This window comes from Ictalurus furcatus, chromosome 14 (assembly GCF_023375685.1).
Source record: "Ictalurus furcatus strain D&B chromosome 14, Billie_1.0, whole genome shotgun sequence".
NCBI lineage: Eukaryota > Metazoa > Chordata > Actinopteri > Siluriformes > Ictaluridae > Ictalurus > Ictalurus furcatus.
The window spans coordinates 7489109-7506407 of record NC_071268.1 but is presented as its reverse complement, the minus strand read 5'-3'; the positions used below and the strand labels follow the sequence as shown (position 1 = coordinate 7506407).

The window sequence follows — 17299 nt, the reverse complement described above, 5'->3', positions numbered from 1 at the left end:
TCGCAGAAATGAACACAAAATCAAGCAAACGCCGCGATATTCAGAGGAGCTCGCAATTTTACTAAATTACCGCAGATTGTCTGCAGATTCAGGCCGAGACACGTCATGTGACGTCCTCACAACGTGCGTTCAGCCAAAGCCCGCTTCGATTCACGTGCGTCGAACATGAGTACTGCTAAAAGGTCGCATTTACCAGCAAACATCACTTTGAAAGACCGTGCGAAACAATTTCGCCATTTCAAGTAGTTTTCTACTTGATTTACTTGAATACTTGATTTGTTTAATTTCGCATGTCTTACAATCCTGTACGGACTGATAATAAATATAATCATTTGTTAATGGTGGGTCGTGATTTCCATCACTGTGACTAAATAATAAAAAATAATAAAAAAATCATGGATACGACCCCACCCTGCCCTTCCCCCGGCTATGCTTCCCAGACCCCTAGGCTGGCTACAGTAGCAGCCAATGAGGTAGTGTACTTCTGTAAGTGTTGTCTCTCGATATATACTTTGTCTTTGTATTGTTAACAAGTTGTAATTTGATCTCAAAACACACTCACACACACACACACACACACACACACACACACACACACACACACACACACCAAAGCCTCTCTCCGACTCGTTCTCTTTCTAACCTTGACCTGAGTGTTTAAGCAATCACAAACAGTGCCGGCAACCCCACATTCCCTTCTCTCTCTCTCTCTCTCTCTCTCACACACACACACACACACACACACACACACACACACTGAAAGGACTTTTCTGGTGGATGCTGAAGCCCCACCAGTGCTAGCACAGATAATGGCCTAGAATTAGACTTTGGGAAAGTAGGGCGCTGACAGGCTCGCTCTTGTTCCTGAACCCCTGAGATACGAGGGGAGGGACTCATCCAGGTCACAGCTGTGATACAGCTTCCCCCTCTCTCTCTCTCTCTCTCTTCTCTTCCTTTTCCTTCTCCTTCTCTGTCCTTCTCCTTCTTTCTCCCACTCCTCTTTCAGCATCTTTCATTTTCTCTCATTTTACTCTAGTTCTCTATTTCCTCCTGAGAACTCTCTCGTCACATTTCCACAGGTTTGAGAGACACTTGTAAGAAACACAGCTGGTCTACACCTTCTTCATTACATTATGGGACTCCTGACTTCTCACACGCCCCGTGCTACACCTCAGCTAATTTTAAAAAAAGGCATCTATCAGTTTTGGATGATGTGTCGAGGAAAATTTGCCGATCTGCAAAATCAAACCGTATTCTCACGCAACAGTCAACGTGCATCAAATTTTAAAGTATTGTAGATCGGATCGGTCAGTTTTGATATCTTTTAGATTTGGACTGAAGCTTCTAGGCTGATATATACTCATATACTTGCTGCACATAACACTAATAATCTACATAATCTCATTTTACCATTAGCAAAACTGTAACATTCCCAGTATAGTTTAAAGTATTATTATTATTATTATTATTATTATTATTATTAAGATTTAAACCTGTGATCTCTTGACAGTAGGGTAAACACTAGGACAGCTTTTCAGGAGGCGTGTCCCATCCTTTCTGTCCTAGTAACTCTTTTCCACACATATCCAGTGCCATGCTCAGATTCCTCTTCTCCATTCACCTTTCTTCATCGCTCAGCTGGCTCGCTTTCTCTAAAAGCTCCAGCTGAGTTCACGCACATGCTTTGTGCAAGTTTCCATCAATTTATCAGTATATACAGGCTATCAGTCACAGTAACAGTCAGTACTCAGCAATTAGAGCACAACGTTTTCCTGTTGCTCTGTGTAGTTAATAGATAGATGTAGATATTTCGGCGCACTATTTGAATTTCGTGTCATACTAGCTTCAGCTTGTGCAACAGTGATATTTCTGTGCTACCATTAAAATTTTTTTAAAAATCACAAGTAATGATTTAATCCTCAGTGTTTAATTATCAACATTTCCACCATTTCAGGTTTAAGGAGAGGAGAGGCAGGTATAAGCGGTGGCTTGACAGTTAAGGCTCTGGGTTACTGATTAGAAGGTCGGGGGTTCAAGCCCCAGCACTGCCAGACTGCCACTGTTGGGTACGTGAGCAAGGCCCTTAATCCTCTCTGCTCTAGGGGTGCTGTATCATGTCTGACCCCAGCTTCCTGACATGCTGGGGTATGTGAAGAAAAGAATTTCACTGTGCTCTAATGTATATGTGACCAATAAAGACTCATTATGTTATCAGCTATGCAGTCAGGAATTGCTTGCTGAAAATTAACAATGGATTTTAAGAGATTCCCCCATATTTATCAGTCCGTACAGGATTTCGGGAAGTTATTTTATTTTTCCGCAGCTTTTTTCAAAATTCACGAATTTTGAAATGCTGAATTTCTGTGCTTTTTTTGTGGGAAACTAATTCAATTGCGATTGCACGAAATAGTTTCGCAGTGATTGCTTGTTGGTAAATGCGACCTTTTAGCTGTCCTCATGTTCGACGCACGTGAATCGAAGAGGGCTTTGACCGAATGACGTCACGTGACGCGTCTCGGCCCGGATCTGCGGAAAATCTGCGGTGATTTTGAAAAATTGCAAGCTCCTAAGAATATTGTGGAGTTTGCTTGATCACGAAATCCTGGAGGGATTGTTTTAATTTCCTGTTTCTGCGGTTCTTCTGCTGTTTGGTTTTGTTTCGTTTCGACTCATGCCAATGTTTTGACTTGATTTGGATTATTGTACTTCGAGGTGCATTTTGAACCCTGTAAAAAAAATGAACTACGATTCTTGAATTCGGCCGAATAAATACATGACATATTACCTTAAATGTACAAAACATTTACAAGGCACAATACCAAATGCTTATGTAATTATCCTTGTTGTAAACGTATCACTGTCCCAGGGTTCACAACGATACTTCACAATGAAATTCCAGGACTTTGCAGTTCTTCTGTATTTTTAGGTTGTAAAACAAACTTGATGGATGTTCTTTTTATCCTCTTTTTATTCATGTTCCAGCCGGGGTGGTTACACTTTTTCAGATCATATAAATGAGGACAAACTGTAGTGCGTAGTGGGTGTCAGGTGTGAGCGCGAGTGTGTCTGTTTGGGTGCAACAACTGATCCGTGATGGTGGTGTTTGGGTTGTTTTTCTAAAATATAATAATAGATCATGAAATTGTTCCACAGCAACAAAACCATACAGAATTACGTAATAAATTGCTTTCTTTGAACAATTTAAAGGTGCTTCTCAACAAACCATACCACACAAAAAAAAAATGTATTACAGTTTTTCTAGTGCTCACAATCGAAAAAGCACATTTCAAGCACTTGAAGCACCTTATGCATCTCTCAATGTCATCTGCTCGAGCTGCCGGCGATATTCACCGAAGTGGCTGTAACTGGTTTAAAAGATTTTGAAGGACAGTGCCGACATCCACTACAGGAGAACTACTGAAACACAACTTTTCACCACTTAGATTGAGTTCCCAAGTTAACCACTGAAGCCATTTAGCTGTCGCGATAAATTGCGAGACAAAATTCTTTCTTAGGAGTGATTTTATTGTTGATTTGCTGATCTATGCGATAACAGTGGTCACATAAAACCTTGTTCATACTCTGTGGTAGTTATTTTCAGTCAGTATATTATACACAATATATATTATATTATACATACTATTCTGCTATTGGTGAATTTTATATATACAGCGGAAAGGCATTCTGAGATTTTGGTCCAAAATGTCCGACTGCAAATAATGTAATTTTGGCAAGTGAAAATGTCTTGAATATAGTCAAATTAATGTATTATTTCCCATTATAAGATTACACAAACCATCCATCCATCCATCCATCCATCCATCTTCTGTACCGCTTATCCTTCAGGGTCGTGGAGAACCTGGAGCCTACCCCTGTGGGGTACACCCTGGATGGGGTGCCGATCCATCGAATGCACACTCACACACACACACTCATACACTACGGACACTTTGGACATGCCAATCAGCCTACCATGCATGTATTTAGACTGGAGGAGGAAACTGGAGTACCCAGAGGAAACCCCTACAGCACAAGGAGAACATGCAAACTCCGCACACACAGGGCCGGAGCACGACTCGAACCCTAACCGTGGAGCTGTGAGGCGAACGTGCTACCAGATATATAATTATTAATCTCACAGACATTTATACTAAATTACTATTTATAAAAAATCTGAACAGGCTGAATAATCTTATAGATCATTTATAATAATATCTCGTTATAGTAAATAAATTCGCCCATATTCATGATATTTTCACTTGCTACCACTTCATCGGTCAGTGGATGAAGCGATCTAAAAGCATGATAAGCAATATTTTTCTGAGATAAAAAAGCTACAGTGTAAAGCAGCTTTAATCGCAGAACTAAGGAGCTGATTTGACATCAGAGATCTATTTTTCAACAGTATTCCACTTTATTGGCTGTTACGTAAAAAAAATATTACAGAAACAAGTGATTTTCTTAAAAATACTGAGAAACCCTTAGAACAAAATAAAGACGGCAAGAAAGAAATTCATTTTCTTTCAACCCGGTTAGTGTGTTAGGTTTCAGAGCAACAAAAACGGTCAATTAGTTAACTTATCTATTAACAGTTCAAACGTTTGCATTTACCTTGCCATCAAAATGCAATCTAAACATACACTAATACGTTGTGTGCACATTCGTTGCCATTATAACTGCCTCCGACCTCTTTCATATACGCTGAACAGCTTTTGTAATATTCCGTCTTCTTCAGACCAGGTCCGGATGAGAGGATGATATTTTTGCCATGTATGTGACTCTGATCTCAAATCCCTCAAACTATCCATTATGCCTATAAGATGACAACGTGCGAGGCCATTTGAGCAACTCAGGCCCCGATTCTGCTCTCTTCTGCTGGGCCGCTTAACAAATACCATGAGTCAGCAGAAAGAGCAGAGTCAGCTCACTGCAGCTGTTTTGTTTTTTCTTTTTTTTAATTTTATGACAAATATACAGAACACCTGCACTTATAGCAGTTGAACTCGGCAATTAAATCTCAACCCGGGAAACAAAAATACTTTCACTACATGGAAACCACTTTTGCACCACCATTAAAATGGAGTAGCTCGCAGTGCTGAAGTAAGCACACAACAGGGAAATCACTATTCACTCTGAAATGACTCATTCCACCTCTCGCGCTCTCACTCTCACTGTAGTAAGCTCTTATAAAGTGTATGTTCTTTATACGTTCATCTGGCTTTATCCAGTCAAAATTTGAAGAATGTCTTTAGCGCTTTAATGTCTTTAGCGCATCTGTAGGTTTTCTTTTCATGGTCCGACGCTGCCGAGATAAAGAATAGCTACAAATTCATTGATGGCACTCATACATTGAAATCTGCCATCTCCCGGTGTGATCATTTCCTTTCCACTACATTTAGCCGATGGGTTCTTGAAATTTGCTCAAACTTGCCTGAAACTTTCCATCATCGCAACTTCCAAATGAGCCCGAATACAACTTAAGCACATAGCACAGCGGTTGATTAAAGTCTTCTTTTTTTTTTTTTTTAAAGTCATGCAATGTGTATGAAATATCGGTATTAAATGTGTTTTCTATAATAATGATAATAAACTGCTTTATGTAGCAGTTTCACAAAAAAAATGAAGCATACTATAATAACATCTGTAAAAATTAGAGATGCACCGATACTATGTTTCTCAGCCGATAACCGATAGTTCTGCCTTTTATGCCTTCTTATAAATGAATAATAATTAATTCCACAATTCTGAAAGAAATGCAAATAAAAACTTTATTCTCTCTGTTTCAACAAGCTGTTTCACAGTAACTGGTCTCATAAACACAAAACACATTACTCTAATTAACATTAACACATGAACTCAATTCTGAAGATTAAAGTAAGATTTCTTAACTTATTGAATGTTATTAATTCATATTAACATTGACTGAATTGTAAAAAACCTCCTGTTAGTCTCACATTCACTCTCCACAAACAAAAGCATTTCTACTTCATCATTAACATCAAACTGGTAATATATAATATCAACATTTTATATATTAACATTAACTGGATATGAAATACACTACTCTACAAATATATATTTCTGTGTAATATATTCTTTTCTGTCAATTCATCTTCATTTAAATCTTTCAACGGTGTACTGGAGCTTTAATTCAGTTCGAGTAGCGCGGCAGAAAAAATTTAGACTCGACACTGAAACTCCCGCTTCACTGCTGCAGCGTCCGGTGTAAAATTTGATCAGTGCAGAGATTACACACTGCAGTTTTGTCATCATTCCACACGAGAGACATCATCTTTACACACAGCACGAAATCCATGTGTTTTCCCACCCTCTTTTGATTGACAGGATATAATCGGCCCTGATCATCGGATGTTTTTAGAATATCGGCCGATGGCCCATAGCGTGAAAAATTGGCAGATACATCGGTGCATCTCTAATAAAAATCCAGATTCGATAGATGTGTTAGTTACGGTACCTTCAAGACATGCCGGATATATCATAATTACAAAGTGAATGTGCACAAACGTCACCACAATGTTGTAAAAACAACTTGGCAACTTGTATTTTTCTACGAGTCCCTACTTTCAGACTTCCGGGGGTGTGTCAATAAGAAAACGTCATGGTGGCCGTCTAAATAAATGTGTAAATGCCACACCTGCAGCAGACGGTAAGCACTTACTGTCTTTTATCAGTATTATTATTATTATGATCAGTAAAGCAAAAGAAACTTCTTGTTGTTGATAATACAAAAAAAAAATAGCTTTCTTGCTATGTCCATTTTTTCCCAACCAAAATCAACCTGACATCATAATTACCACCTCCAAACCCGTACAAACTTTCAAGGAGGACTTGAAGGCAGCATTAGATATACCGCCCAACCCCAAAAAAAATGTATTTGATTGTTTTTTTAGACAGTTATGGGTTATATAGCTTCATATAGGGCATGGAAACACTTCATTGTAGTGTTCCTGTAGAGGATCAAGCCAAAGAATCAAAGGCATTTTATACACACCAGATCTTTTTCAGTGGACATTTAATATACACTTCTTTACTTGCAAGGCCTGCATTTGCATATCGAAACCTGATTGGCTCTTACATATTATGATGCAATAACCCTTTGATGTGTTCAGCACTAATTCAGATTTGTCTTGACATTCTTTTTTTTTTTTCCCCATGTTGGGCAATCTGTTCACTTCCCAGTCTGGGTCTGATAATCTGGTAAATAGAAAAGTCATGTAAGGTTTGTATCTAATCAAAGCCTTTGTGTACATTATGCACATGAGCTTGGCACATGAGCCAAAACCGTATTTTAAAAATATTGAAATAAAAGGAGAAGTTGGAATAAAGGGTGGGCATCCGTATAAAATATTAAAGCAGAATGATGTACGGCAAGCTAGTATTGAGCATGTGACTCGTAAGTGTTATTAAATCATAATATGTAAGAAACAATCAGGATCCAGTATGCAAATATCTTGCTGTTACACTGGTTTTTAGGGGAAGAGTGTGGAGAGTACAGGGTTGGGGTGTTTTTAAATTTGCATACTCATACAATCTGGATTTCTTGATGTCAGAAATTATGGGAAAGTTTCTGTGCCTTTTACTGTTGTTTAATGACATTTTTATGGAATTGCCATATCAAGGAACGTATTATTTAATAATACGTTTCGGGTGGTGTGTGTGTGTAGCATAGAGCAAGCATGAGTAAAACTAGGACAGAAGATCTGAGAGAGGATGGAGAGAGATTGACTCTGGGGAAAGTCTCCCTGTTACAATATAACACGTGATCGCTGAACTGGAACCAAAAAAAAAACATCGGACACCAAGTCCGCTTTTTCCGCCAGAACAACCTCGAACCTCGAAACACCCAAACATGACAAGTTCAGCGTTTAAAATACTGCATGTAGTGCAACACTGTGACTTGTCCTTCTCTCTTATGCTATGTTTTTGCTAGACCAAAAGAAGCAGAGGATATGGGTTAAGGAAAAAGGAGTTGGAAGAATAAGGAGATTCTTGTTATCCATGCTCCACACATCTTCGATAAAGGAGTTTTTAAAGGGCTATTTTAAGTCATGCAATTAATGCATGCCATACACACGTACAGCCATCTGCACTCACACACACACACACACACACATGCAAAGCCAGGCTGGCAGGTGGGACGGCATGCTGAGAAACAGAGCGCAAAATGAGCCAGTAAACACAAAGAGCTGGGATGACTGACAGCAGAAGTAAAGACAACAGCTAGACCTGGAAGACAGAACGCTAGAGGAGAATGCTGGAAAATTGGAGAGCCATGTTGGACTGGAGTAACTTCCTGCTTTAGTGTGGCCTCATTAGGCCAAAGCTCTGTCCCACTCCGTTCTCTTCAAACTCATAGCTACACTATGTGTGTTAAGGGGGCTAAAATTAGCCTTCCTCTCCTCTCCATTCTCTCGTCCTTTCTTTCCTATCCACCGTACAGATTGAACTAGATTTTCACATTTCATGTACGCTTGTGCTGTACAACATGGGCATTTTGCATACATCTGGTCCAGAGTAATGCATTTAGAGTTCACCAGTACCAATCACAAGTCTAATATTTATACTCATGATGTTTTCTCTAGAAAAGAAAAATGAACCCACTGTATAGCGACAAGCGATTTGACTCAGAGTTCAAAACTTATGACCACTCAATCTTGAAACTCGATTCTGACTTCAAAACGTATGACTCAAAACTTGCTTATGGCTCAATCTGACTCAACCTGAGCAATTAAAGCTTATGGCTCTCATCATCAATGGGTGGGAAACTGAGATTTCAAAGCTTATGGCTCGTAACTCGATTCTGACTCCAAAGCTTATTACTCGTAACTAGATTCTGACTTCAAAGCTTATGACTCGTAACTAGATTCTGACTCCAAAGCTTATGGCTCGTAACTCGATTCTGACTCCAAAGCTTATGACTCGTAACTAGATTCTGACTCCAAAGCTTATGGCTCGTAACTCAATTCTGACTCCAAAGCCTATGGCTCGTAACTCGATTCTGACTCCAAAGCTTATTACTCGTAACTAGATTCTGACTCCAAAGCTTATGGCTCGTAACTCGATTCTGACTCCAAAGCTTATTACTCGTAACTAGATTCTGACTTCAAAGTTTTGAGTTGTAACTAGATTCTGACTCCAAAGCTTATGGCTCATAACTCGATTCTGACTCCAAAGCTTATTACTCGTAACTAGATTCTGACTCCAAAGCTTATGGCTCGTAACTCCATTCTGACTCCAAAGCTTATTACTCGTAACTAGATTCTGACTCCAAAGCTTATGGCTCGTAACTCGATTCTGACTCCAAAGCTTATTACTCGTAACTAGATTCTGACTCCAAAGCTTATTGCTCGTAACTAGATTCTGACTCCAAAGCTTATGACTCGTATTTGGCCTCTGACATCAAAGCTTGTGACACTCAGCTCTGACTTCAATGCATATGACTTGCAACTCAAATCAGGCTTCAAAGGTTATGACTCACAACTCAACTATTACTTCAAAGCTCATGATTCTCAACCTGACTCCAACTTCTAAGTAAAGTGGCTAAAGCCTATCACTCCTACATCCACTCTGACTTGAATACTTATGACTTGCATGTTTACTTATGACTAGCATGTTTACTTGCATTTCTCCAAGGCTTTTGACTTCCAACTCAACTTGGACTTCCCTACTTGGACAACTTGGACAGCTCATCTCAAACCAGTAGCTTGAAATACAAGACTTTACGACTGGCAACACGATGAGGAATTCATCTCTACCATCTGAGGCATTGGATTCGATTCTGATATATAGTGGACGACTCATGACTTGACTCAGAATCATATAAATGTATGAACAAATCAGTCAGTCAGTATCTAGCCACTTCCAGCAGTGGCACACTTTAAATTTGCTAACATCTAAAAAAAAATGTATAAAACATTTTAAGGCTTGTTGGATTTCACAACTAATTTGAAGGATGAAAGTGACTATTGACTTGATAGTGATTTTATTGGATTTCATACACATTAAGTCATAAAAAGCTGTTCCCAATGTGTCATATGCGTTGATCTGCAAGTTCCTACAAATTTGCAGTCTTGCTCTTTTTTAAAGTGTCTATCATAACACAAGAAAGTGGAATAAAGCTGCTGCTCTTTTCCTTTTTGAGAGCTGCTTCGAGACACATGAGTTCCCTGGCCTAATTATTTCCAGAGTATTCTGAGCAGTAATAGCCTTGATTGAAGTGTCACACCGTTGTCGACCTGCCAAAACACTTACAGGTGAGACAGAAGCCTCATGAGTAGAGGCCTGGGGCCAGCAAAGTTGCTTTAACTGTTTTCCTTTCAGATCCTTAAAGGAACAGAAGAAGAAGCCTTTATTTGTCACATATACATTACAGCACAGTGAAATTCTTTTCTTCACATATCCCAGCTTGTTAGGAAGTTGGGGTAAGAGCGCAGGGTCAGCCATGATACGGTGCCCCTGGAGCAGAGAGTGTTAAGGGCCTTGCTCAAGGGCCCAACAGTGGCAGCTTGGCGGTGCTGAGGCTTGAATCCCCGACCTTCTGATCAGTAACCAAGAGCCACCACTGCATAGCTAAAATACATTGTCATACTATGAATGATACTGTCAGACTTTAGGCATGTTTCAACTGATCTGCATTCTTGACCACACTGTACATCATTTTGCAAACTAGGACCACCACAACAGTGTGAAAATATACTGCATTTGTGCATCTGTGTGTGTGTGTGTGTGTGTGTGTGTGTGTGTGTGTGTGTGCGTGTGTGTGTAAAGTGTTACAGTTATAACTACACACCAGTGCTCAATTACACTGGTAGAATCCATGCTAAACTTCACTTAACACTAATGATGGCTCTGTGCAGAAATATACAGCCTATCATTGCATCATCTACTGGCTACTGGCTAATCATTGCATTACGCAGGTAGGTGACATCCTCTGGTGACACGACTACATTCAGTCCATGAGGCCTGCAAGGTCGTCTGCTTCCTTAAGGACAGCTTTCAGACATTACCGTTCTCTTATTCACCATTTTTTTGTGAAGCATGTGAAGCTGTTCTATTCATTACTCATCGAGACTAATATGAATATGTTACCAGCTTTGAGGTCCTGAAAACCAATAGTATCAGCTGATATGGTCCAAAAGTCAACGTGATAGTTTTAGCCTTAGGACTTTACTATAATAACTGTCAACTTCTCTAAAAAGAAAGTACTTATAACTTTAAAAGACGTCATTAACGCATATCAGGAAGCACTAACAGTGCTGATTTTGTTGTTTTGGGGTTTACTATGGGGTTTTTTTTTTCATTCAGCTCTTTTATACAATATTTTTTTTTAAATGCAAGTTAAAATTGGACAAACAATCACGAAAATATCGCAAAAAGTGTTTTATGCTAGGCTGAAGTGGACAAGTTGGTCTACCAATAAATACAAAATGCACAAATAGAGTAATAAATGATGACATACTGAATGTAAGTCATGTGGCTCACTGCTATAAACATAAATATTGCCAAATGACACTGGTGCAGTGTTTGGATAGGCGTAAAATGACAGCAAACCGAACACCAAAACCAAAGCAATAGTAAAAGCACATGGAAACCTTAGAAAGCTGCAAGCTGTTGTTCTCAGTGTGACAAGAGGGAGAATTCGAGACAATTTCCATAATACTATTACAACTATTACGATTCTGGGGAACTTTATTATCAGTCGAAATCAGTCGATTTTATTGGTCCATTGATAAACTGGTCAATCGGTTAAACTACTTAATAGTTAAAAGAGCCCCACAACGTGAATTTACTTTAAAATACCCAATATCTCAATTATTATCAGCTGAAACAATAATTACGGTAATCAAGCAGCAAAATGCCTACAGTATGTTTGCGGCAGGTGGGAATAATGTGAATAAGAGACAGAGGGAATTTAAGACTAAAATTTGTTCTAAAATTTGAAACAGTCAGGCCACCATGACCACAATCAATACTAATTAATAAATATTAGTTTCAACAGATTCTGTTTATGTTAGGCCTACACGATTAGAGAAGTCGAGACAAGCACAAAGTTTTATGTTGGAAAAAGAAACTTCAAGACTGTTCTAGTTTTAGTAAAAAAAAAAAAAAAAAAAAAAAAAACAAATAAAAAAAAGGTTCTCTCATTGTTTCTGGTCACTGTGAACTATCCATGTTTGAGCATAGCCTCATCCATCCGCTGTCTCGAGTCTAATTCCCTGTCTGTTCCACTTCTCATCCTCTTCCCTTTTCTCGCATTGTCTTACTCGTTTGCTCACGGCCTCTCTCTGAGATGCATCATGTAAATCTTCACCATTTTTTCATATCTCATCATTACAGAGCTGGTTCAGGTGGCAGCACAGGCCTTTCTGTGGGAATACAGGGTCTAAATGATGTGTGATCAAGACACAATGGCAATAAACATTCTCCCTCTCTCTCTCTCTCTCTCTCTCACACACACACACACACACTGAATCTGAATTCAATTCAGATTAATGCCTTTATAAAATATAAAAGTTGTGATTGTTTAAGTATTTCGTCCCATTGAGGTGTGAAACCCCTAAATGAATCCTGGTGCAACCATCAGTGTCACATGACCTCAGTATACAAATACACCTGTTCCCAAAAGGCCCAGAGTTTGTTAGACCTAAATATCTCCATACAATCTGACAGAGGTTGAGCAAAAGAAAAAATATGATATTAGGATCCAGATGTGCAAAACTGATAGAGATATATCCCAGCTGTAACTGCAGCCAAAGGTAGTTCTACCAAGTATTGATCCAGAAGGTGAGGGTGAATACTCACACAACCAGCAAATATAAGCTTTGTTGTTTAATTAATCTTTGTGTCACAATGTTTGTCTTGAAAATTGTCTTCATTATATATTCTTTTGGGTGCACTGTGGCTTAGCGGTTAGCACAGTTGCCTCACACTGCCAGGGTTGGGGGTTCGATGCCTGCCACAGCCCTGTGTGTGTGGAGTTTGTGTGTTCTCCCCGTGCTGCGGTGGTTTCCTTGTGCTGATGTAGGTGACTTCGGATTGTAGCTTTGTAGACTTTCTGACCCCAACAGGCAACTAACGTCTGCAATTCACAGCCTTCTTTGCTCAAATTTACCAAGGGTGCCAATATTAGTGGAGGGCAATGTATGTGCTTCCACTACAAGAAGACAAACCCAGTATGATTCCCGTTCAAGTGCTGCTAAGCAACGGGGAAATACGGATGCCAGATATAATCTAGCTAATAATTGAGGCTAGCGATTAGCTAGGTAGAACTAGAAGTCTTTTATACAGACTTATGTAAAGGATCTGTGATGGTGAAAACGACAGGAAATCATTAGGAATATCAATGTTTCACTCGAACGTGTTGGTAAATTAATTTTAGAAAGATTCGCGACAACAAAACATGACAATGAAATTACATAAACATCACAGCATAGCGTCATGAGCTCTATCAAAAATCTTTTGAGCATCAGATATAGTAAATATTATGTTCATACATGTTCATGTAGTGACCACACAATCTTATCAGTATGAACTAGAAATGGCTGATGAATGAAATGCATTGTCTTCTTATTTTTTGAAAAATGGACTCCTCCCAGACAATTTCATCCATGCAAATAAAAGCCAACACAATCAGTGCTAACAATTAATTAAGGTAGACTGGAGTTTTGTAAGCTTAGCCTAAATTTTATACTAGCAGCTGTAAAACTAAGGCTCACTAACGGGATCATTCCTACGTTCCCAGGGTCCTATGTTCCCCAGTTCAATATTCTGTTAATGCACATTAAGTAAACATGTAATATATACAGTTATATATATATATATATATATATATATATATATATATATATATATATATAGTTCAACTCCATGCATGAACAACAGTGAAATGTATACGCTAAACTTAAAAAATAACGTACTGTAGCCAATAAAACACAGCAAACGGTCATAAAAGGAACAGAATGTTAAGTATGAACACATCCCAGCTTTCGCTTATCTTGAAGCCTAACTCCAGCTTTAAATCGCACCTATTATGGTTTTGAAACGTGCCTAATTTTGTTTTAGAGGTCTCATACAATAGATTTACATGCACCCAAGGTCAAAAAACACTTTAATGTGTTCATAATTTAAATTGCAGCACTACCTTTTCCCCCCCAGTGTCACAAATGACTCGTTCAATGATCCATTCTAAACTCCTCCTTTCAGAGAGCATCCTCTGCTATGATTGGTCAGATGTCCCAGTCTGTTGTGATTGGTCTACCGCTATCAGCGAGCAGCCGATGAAGACGAGAAGCGGGGCTTTTTGTTACAAATCTAAGAAGGTTAGCACAGGAAGTAAGTCTGGAATTACTAACGACTCATTTCAGCTGTTCAGAATCGTTTCCTTCTTTTAGGAGTCAATAACTCAGTTTGTCGTGCGATTTGATTTTTGAAACTTTGCAAACGTTTTTACATTCACAAACAGATACATAAAAGGTAATGTTTGAAAAAACATAATAGGTGCACTTTAAATTACCACGTGTTCATTATGTGCCATATAAATCCGGGGAACATAGATACGCTCCCTCACTACCTAATAGCTAACTAACGCTTGCTAAGTATTGCTTTGAAAAGTTAGCAAGACCCATAAACCAGCACTGCGTGCAACTTAGCCAAAGGTAGAAACCTTGGTTAAGCAAGATCTGATTAAAGGAATTATTATTTAATGTTGCCCTCTAACACAAATATTAGCAATTTCAAGCACCACATTCATTGAGCTGGCTATGACACCAAGCTAGATAGCATTTAGTTGCTTCAGCTAATGTTACAATATAGAAAGCTTGTTTTGTTCTACTTTTGTAACTTGCTTGTTACTAGCTAGTCAACACCTACCACTGCTCATAAATATGTACACTGTAATACACTGGGCCAACAGTGAAAACAATATATATTTTAAATAATAATAATAATAATAATAATAATAACTACAAATACTTATTGGAAGTGGCAAAATGTCAACATTTATGAGACTCCATTTTGATTGATTTGTAATAATCACAGGTCTATCATTAGAGGATCCTCATCTTATGATTTGACACGGAGAACAAGCTATAACACAGCCTTACAGAATTCAGCCTTAGACTTTATGGGGATCATTGTACACTGTGACATTTAATAATCTTCGTTGAAAATGTTTTTGGTGCTAGCATATGCCGTAATATGATTATTTCATGCTGAATAACATATGTTGCGGCACAATTTTGGTCGGCCACGGTCCCTCGGTGAGGGATAGCCCATTTAGAGTGGATTCCAATGAAACCCCTCCTGTTTCTCTCTCTCTCTCTCTCTCTCTCTCTCTCTCGTTTCCCTTCTGGTCGCTCGCTAACTGCCAACAGCTTCCCCAATGCCACACTGTCTTCTTCAATAGTAATGACATTAATATTACTAATTACTAATTACATCGCAGCAACGCAACATAGGCGATATGAACAAAAGCAAGCACTTTCTGCAATTGCTACAACATTCTTAGGGCTTGTTAATCTGTATAGCTCTGTATTGCATACACACACTGAGCAATACAAAGCACATTACGTCCAGTTTTATATTCACAACCGGCTAAAGCGTAGAAGAATCCCAAAACTGTACTTAGTCTATTTTAGTGTTGGTGAATGTCATCGCAGGGATGATTAGGACGCATATATGAGCTACTTAGACTTCAATAGCACACCTGGGATGGACATCCTCTATATAACAAGTCCACGAGTATCTCACAGTCTATCAGCTATCAGAGAGTATCTCTCAGGGTAAGCGAGAGGGTCATGAGATAAAGTCCGAGATCGATCCGTACGGTGAAGCGATACTCTTAAGATCTTAATGAAATGAAATAAAAAAGAAATTAGACCAAAGATAAAGCAGTTGTACCTTTAGGTCGTCCTTTGGCTGCTGTCATCGTCAAAGTGGCAAGGGAAAAGGTTTCATTGGAACGAAATGATGCTGATTTCCCTCTCTCTCTCTCTCTCTCTCTCTCTAGCAATTCACGCATTCACCACTAGCTGAAAGCTGGTCTGAAGCTCATTAGCCAGCCTCCAGCCTATCAGGGTACACCAAAAACGCACGACAAATGGGCCATGGAGCATAGATCACTGATCCAAATAATTGCACGATGATATAATAATAGACTAATGCTACTACGAATAAGAAGAAGAATAAGCGGATCGGTCATTGTTTTAAGCTTGAGCATGTGTGATGGTTGTTGCAGAGCAATCACAGACAGCCGAGCCCACAATTTGTAAATGCAAATGATCATTTTAATGACAGGTTGAGACGCGCAGGAGACGCGAAGACACAAAAACATCCGGCTGAAACGGGCGCGCGCCCGCGCACGCACTTACATTTGATGAACCTGTCGGTGGGGTTTAGACCCATGACTGCGTTGGACATGTTCATGGGGCTGTGGTGATTTAGGAGGGCAGCGCGGGCCGCAGCAGCAGCAGCATCACTCGGTGCGGCTCCGCTCCGTTCGCCGGATCAGGAGGAGGAGGAGGAGGATGAAGAGGAAGGAGGGCAGCGAGGTGCACGAGCTCGGCTCTGTCGTAGAGATCACGCAGGATTGGACGCGCGCGTGCGCGGACGGACGGAGAGACGGGTGCTGAAAGGTACCGGGGTGTCCTGGCTACTTCTTCCGCTCGCTTAGGGTTTTCCTCGTCGCGGAGTTTCTGCACCACCCCGGCATGATGGCGGAGGCAGGAACGCCCACGCAAGCCCGCTCGCGCGCAGTCACGCGCTGCCTCGTGCTGCCATCCGGTGGAAGATAGACACACTGAAGGGAAGTGAAGTGGAGAGGGTTCCCTAGCTAGCTTCTCTTTCTATTTTTATAACTTTGTGATGTAGAAGTTTTATAAAACTTTTACTTAAACTGTATATATTTCCAGTGCGCAATCATTATAATAAATGTATAATAAATATTTGGAAAATTATTGACTGTTGACAAGTTATTGTTACATTATAATAAATGTTTAATCATAGGCTATACATACATACATACATACATACATACATACATACACATATATATATATATATATATATATATATATATATATATATATATATATATATATATTATATAAAAAATCTGTCTATCTGTCTGTCTGTCTATCTATCTAACGGTCTGTCTGCCCATCATCTATCTATCTATCTATCTATCTATCTATCTATCTTTAAATCTATCTGCCTGTCTGTGTCTATATATCTGTTTGTCTGTCTGTCTCTCTATCTAACATCTGTCTATCTATATGTCTAT

The 17299-nt window shown here is 39.3% G+C and overlaps 1 protein-coding gene across 3 annotated transcripts in view; it reads right to left on the bottom strand.

The window, feature by feature from the left end:
• Positions 1-16491, bottom strand: part of ppp3cb (protein phosphatase 3, catalytic subunit, beta isozyme) — a 66025-nt gene extending 49534 nt beyond the window's left edge. For 2 of the 3 annotated variants that reach the window (XM_053641294.1, XM_053641292.1), the window contains exon 1: positions 15919-16491. In XM_053641294.1, coding sequence (XP_053497269.1) covers positions 15919-16039 — 121 coding nt within the window. In that variant the 5' untranslated portion in view covers positions 16040-16491. The remainder of the gene's footprint in view (positions 1-15918) is intronic. The other variant, XM_053641293.1, reaches the window with a different exon arrangement.
• Between the last annotated feature and the right edge of the window lie 808 nt (positions 16492-17299).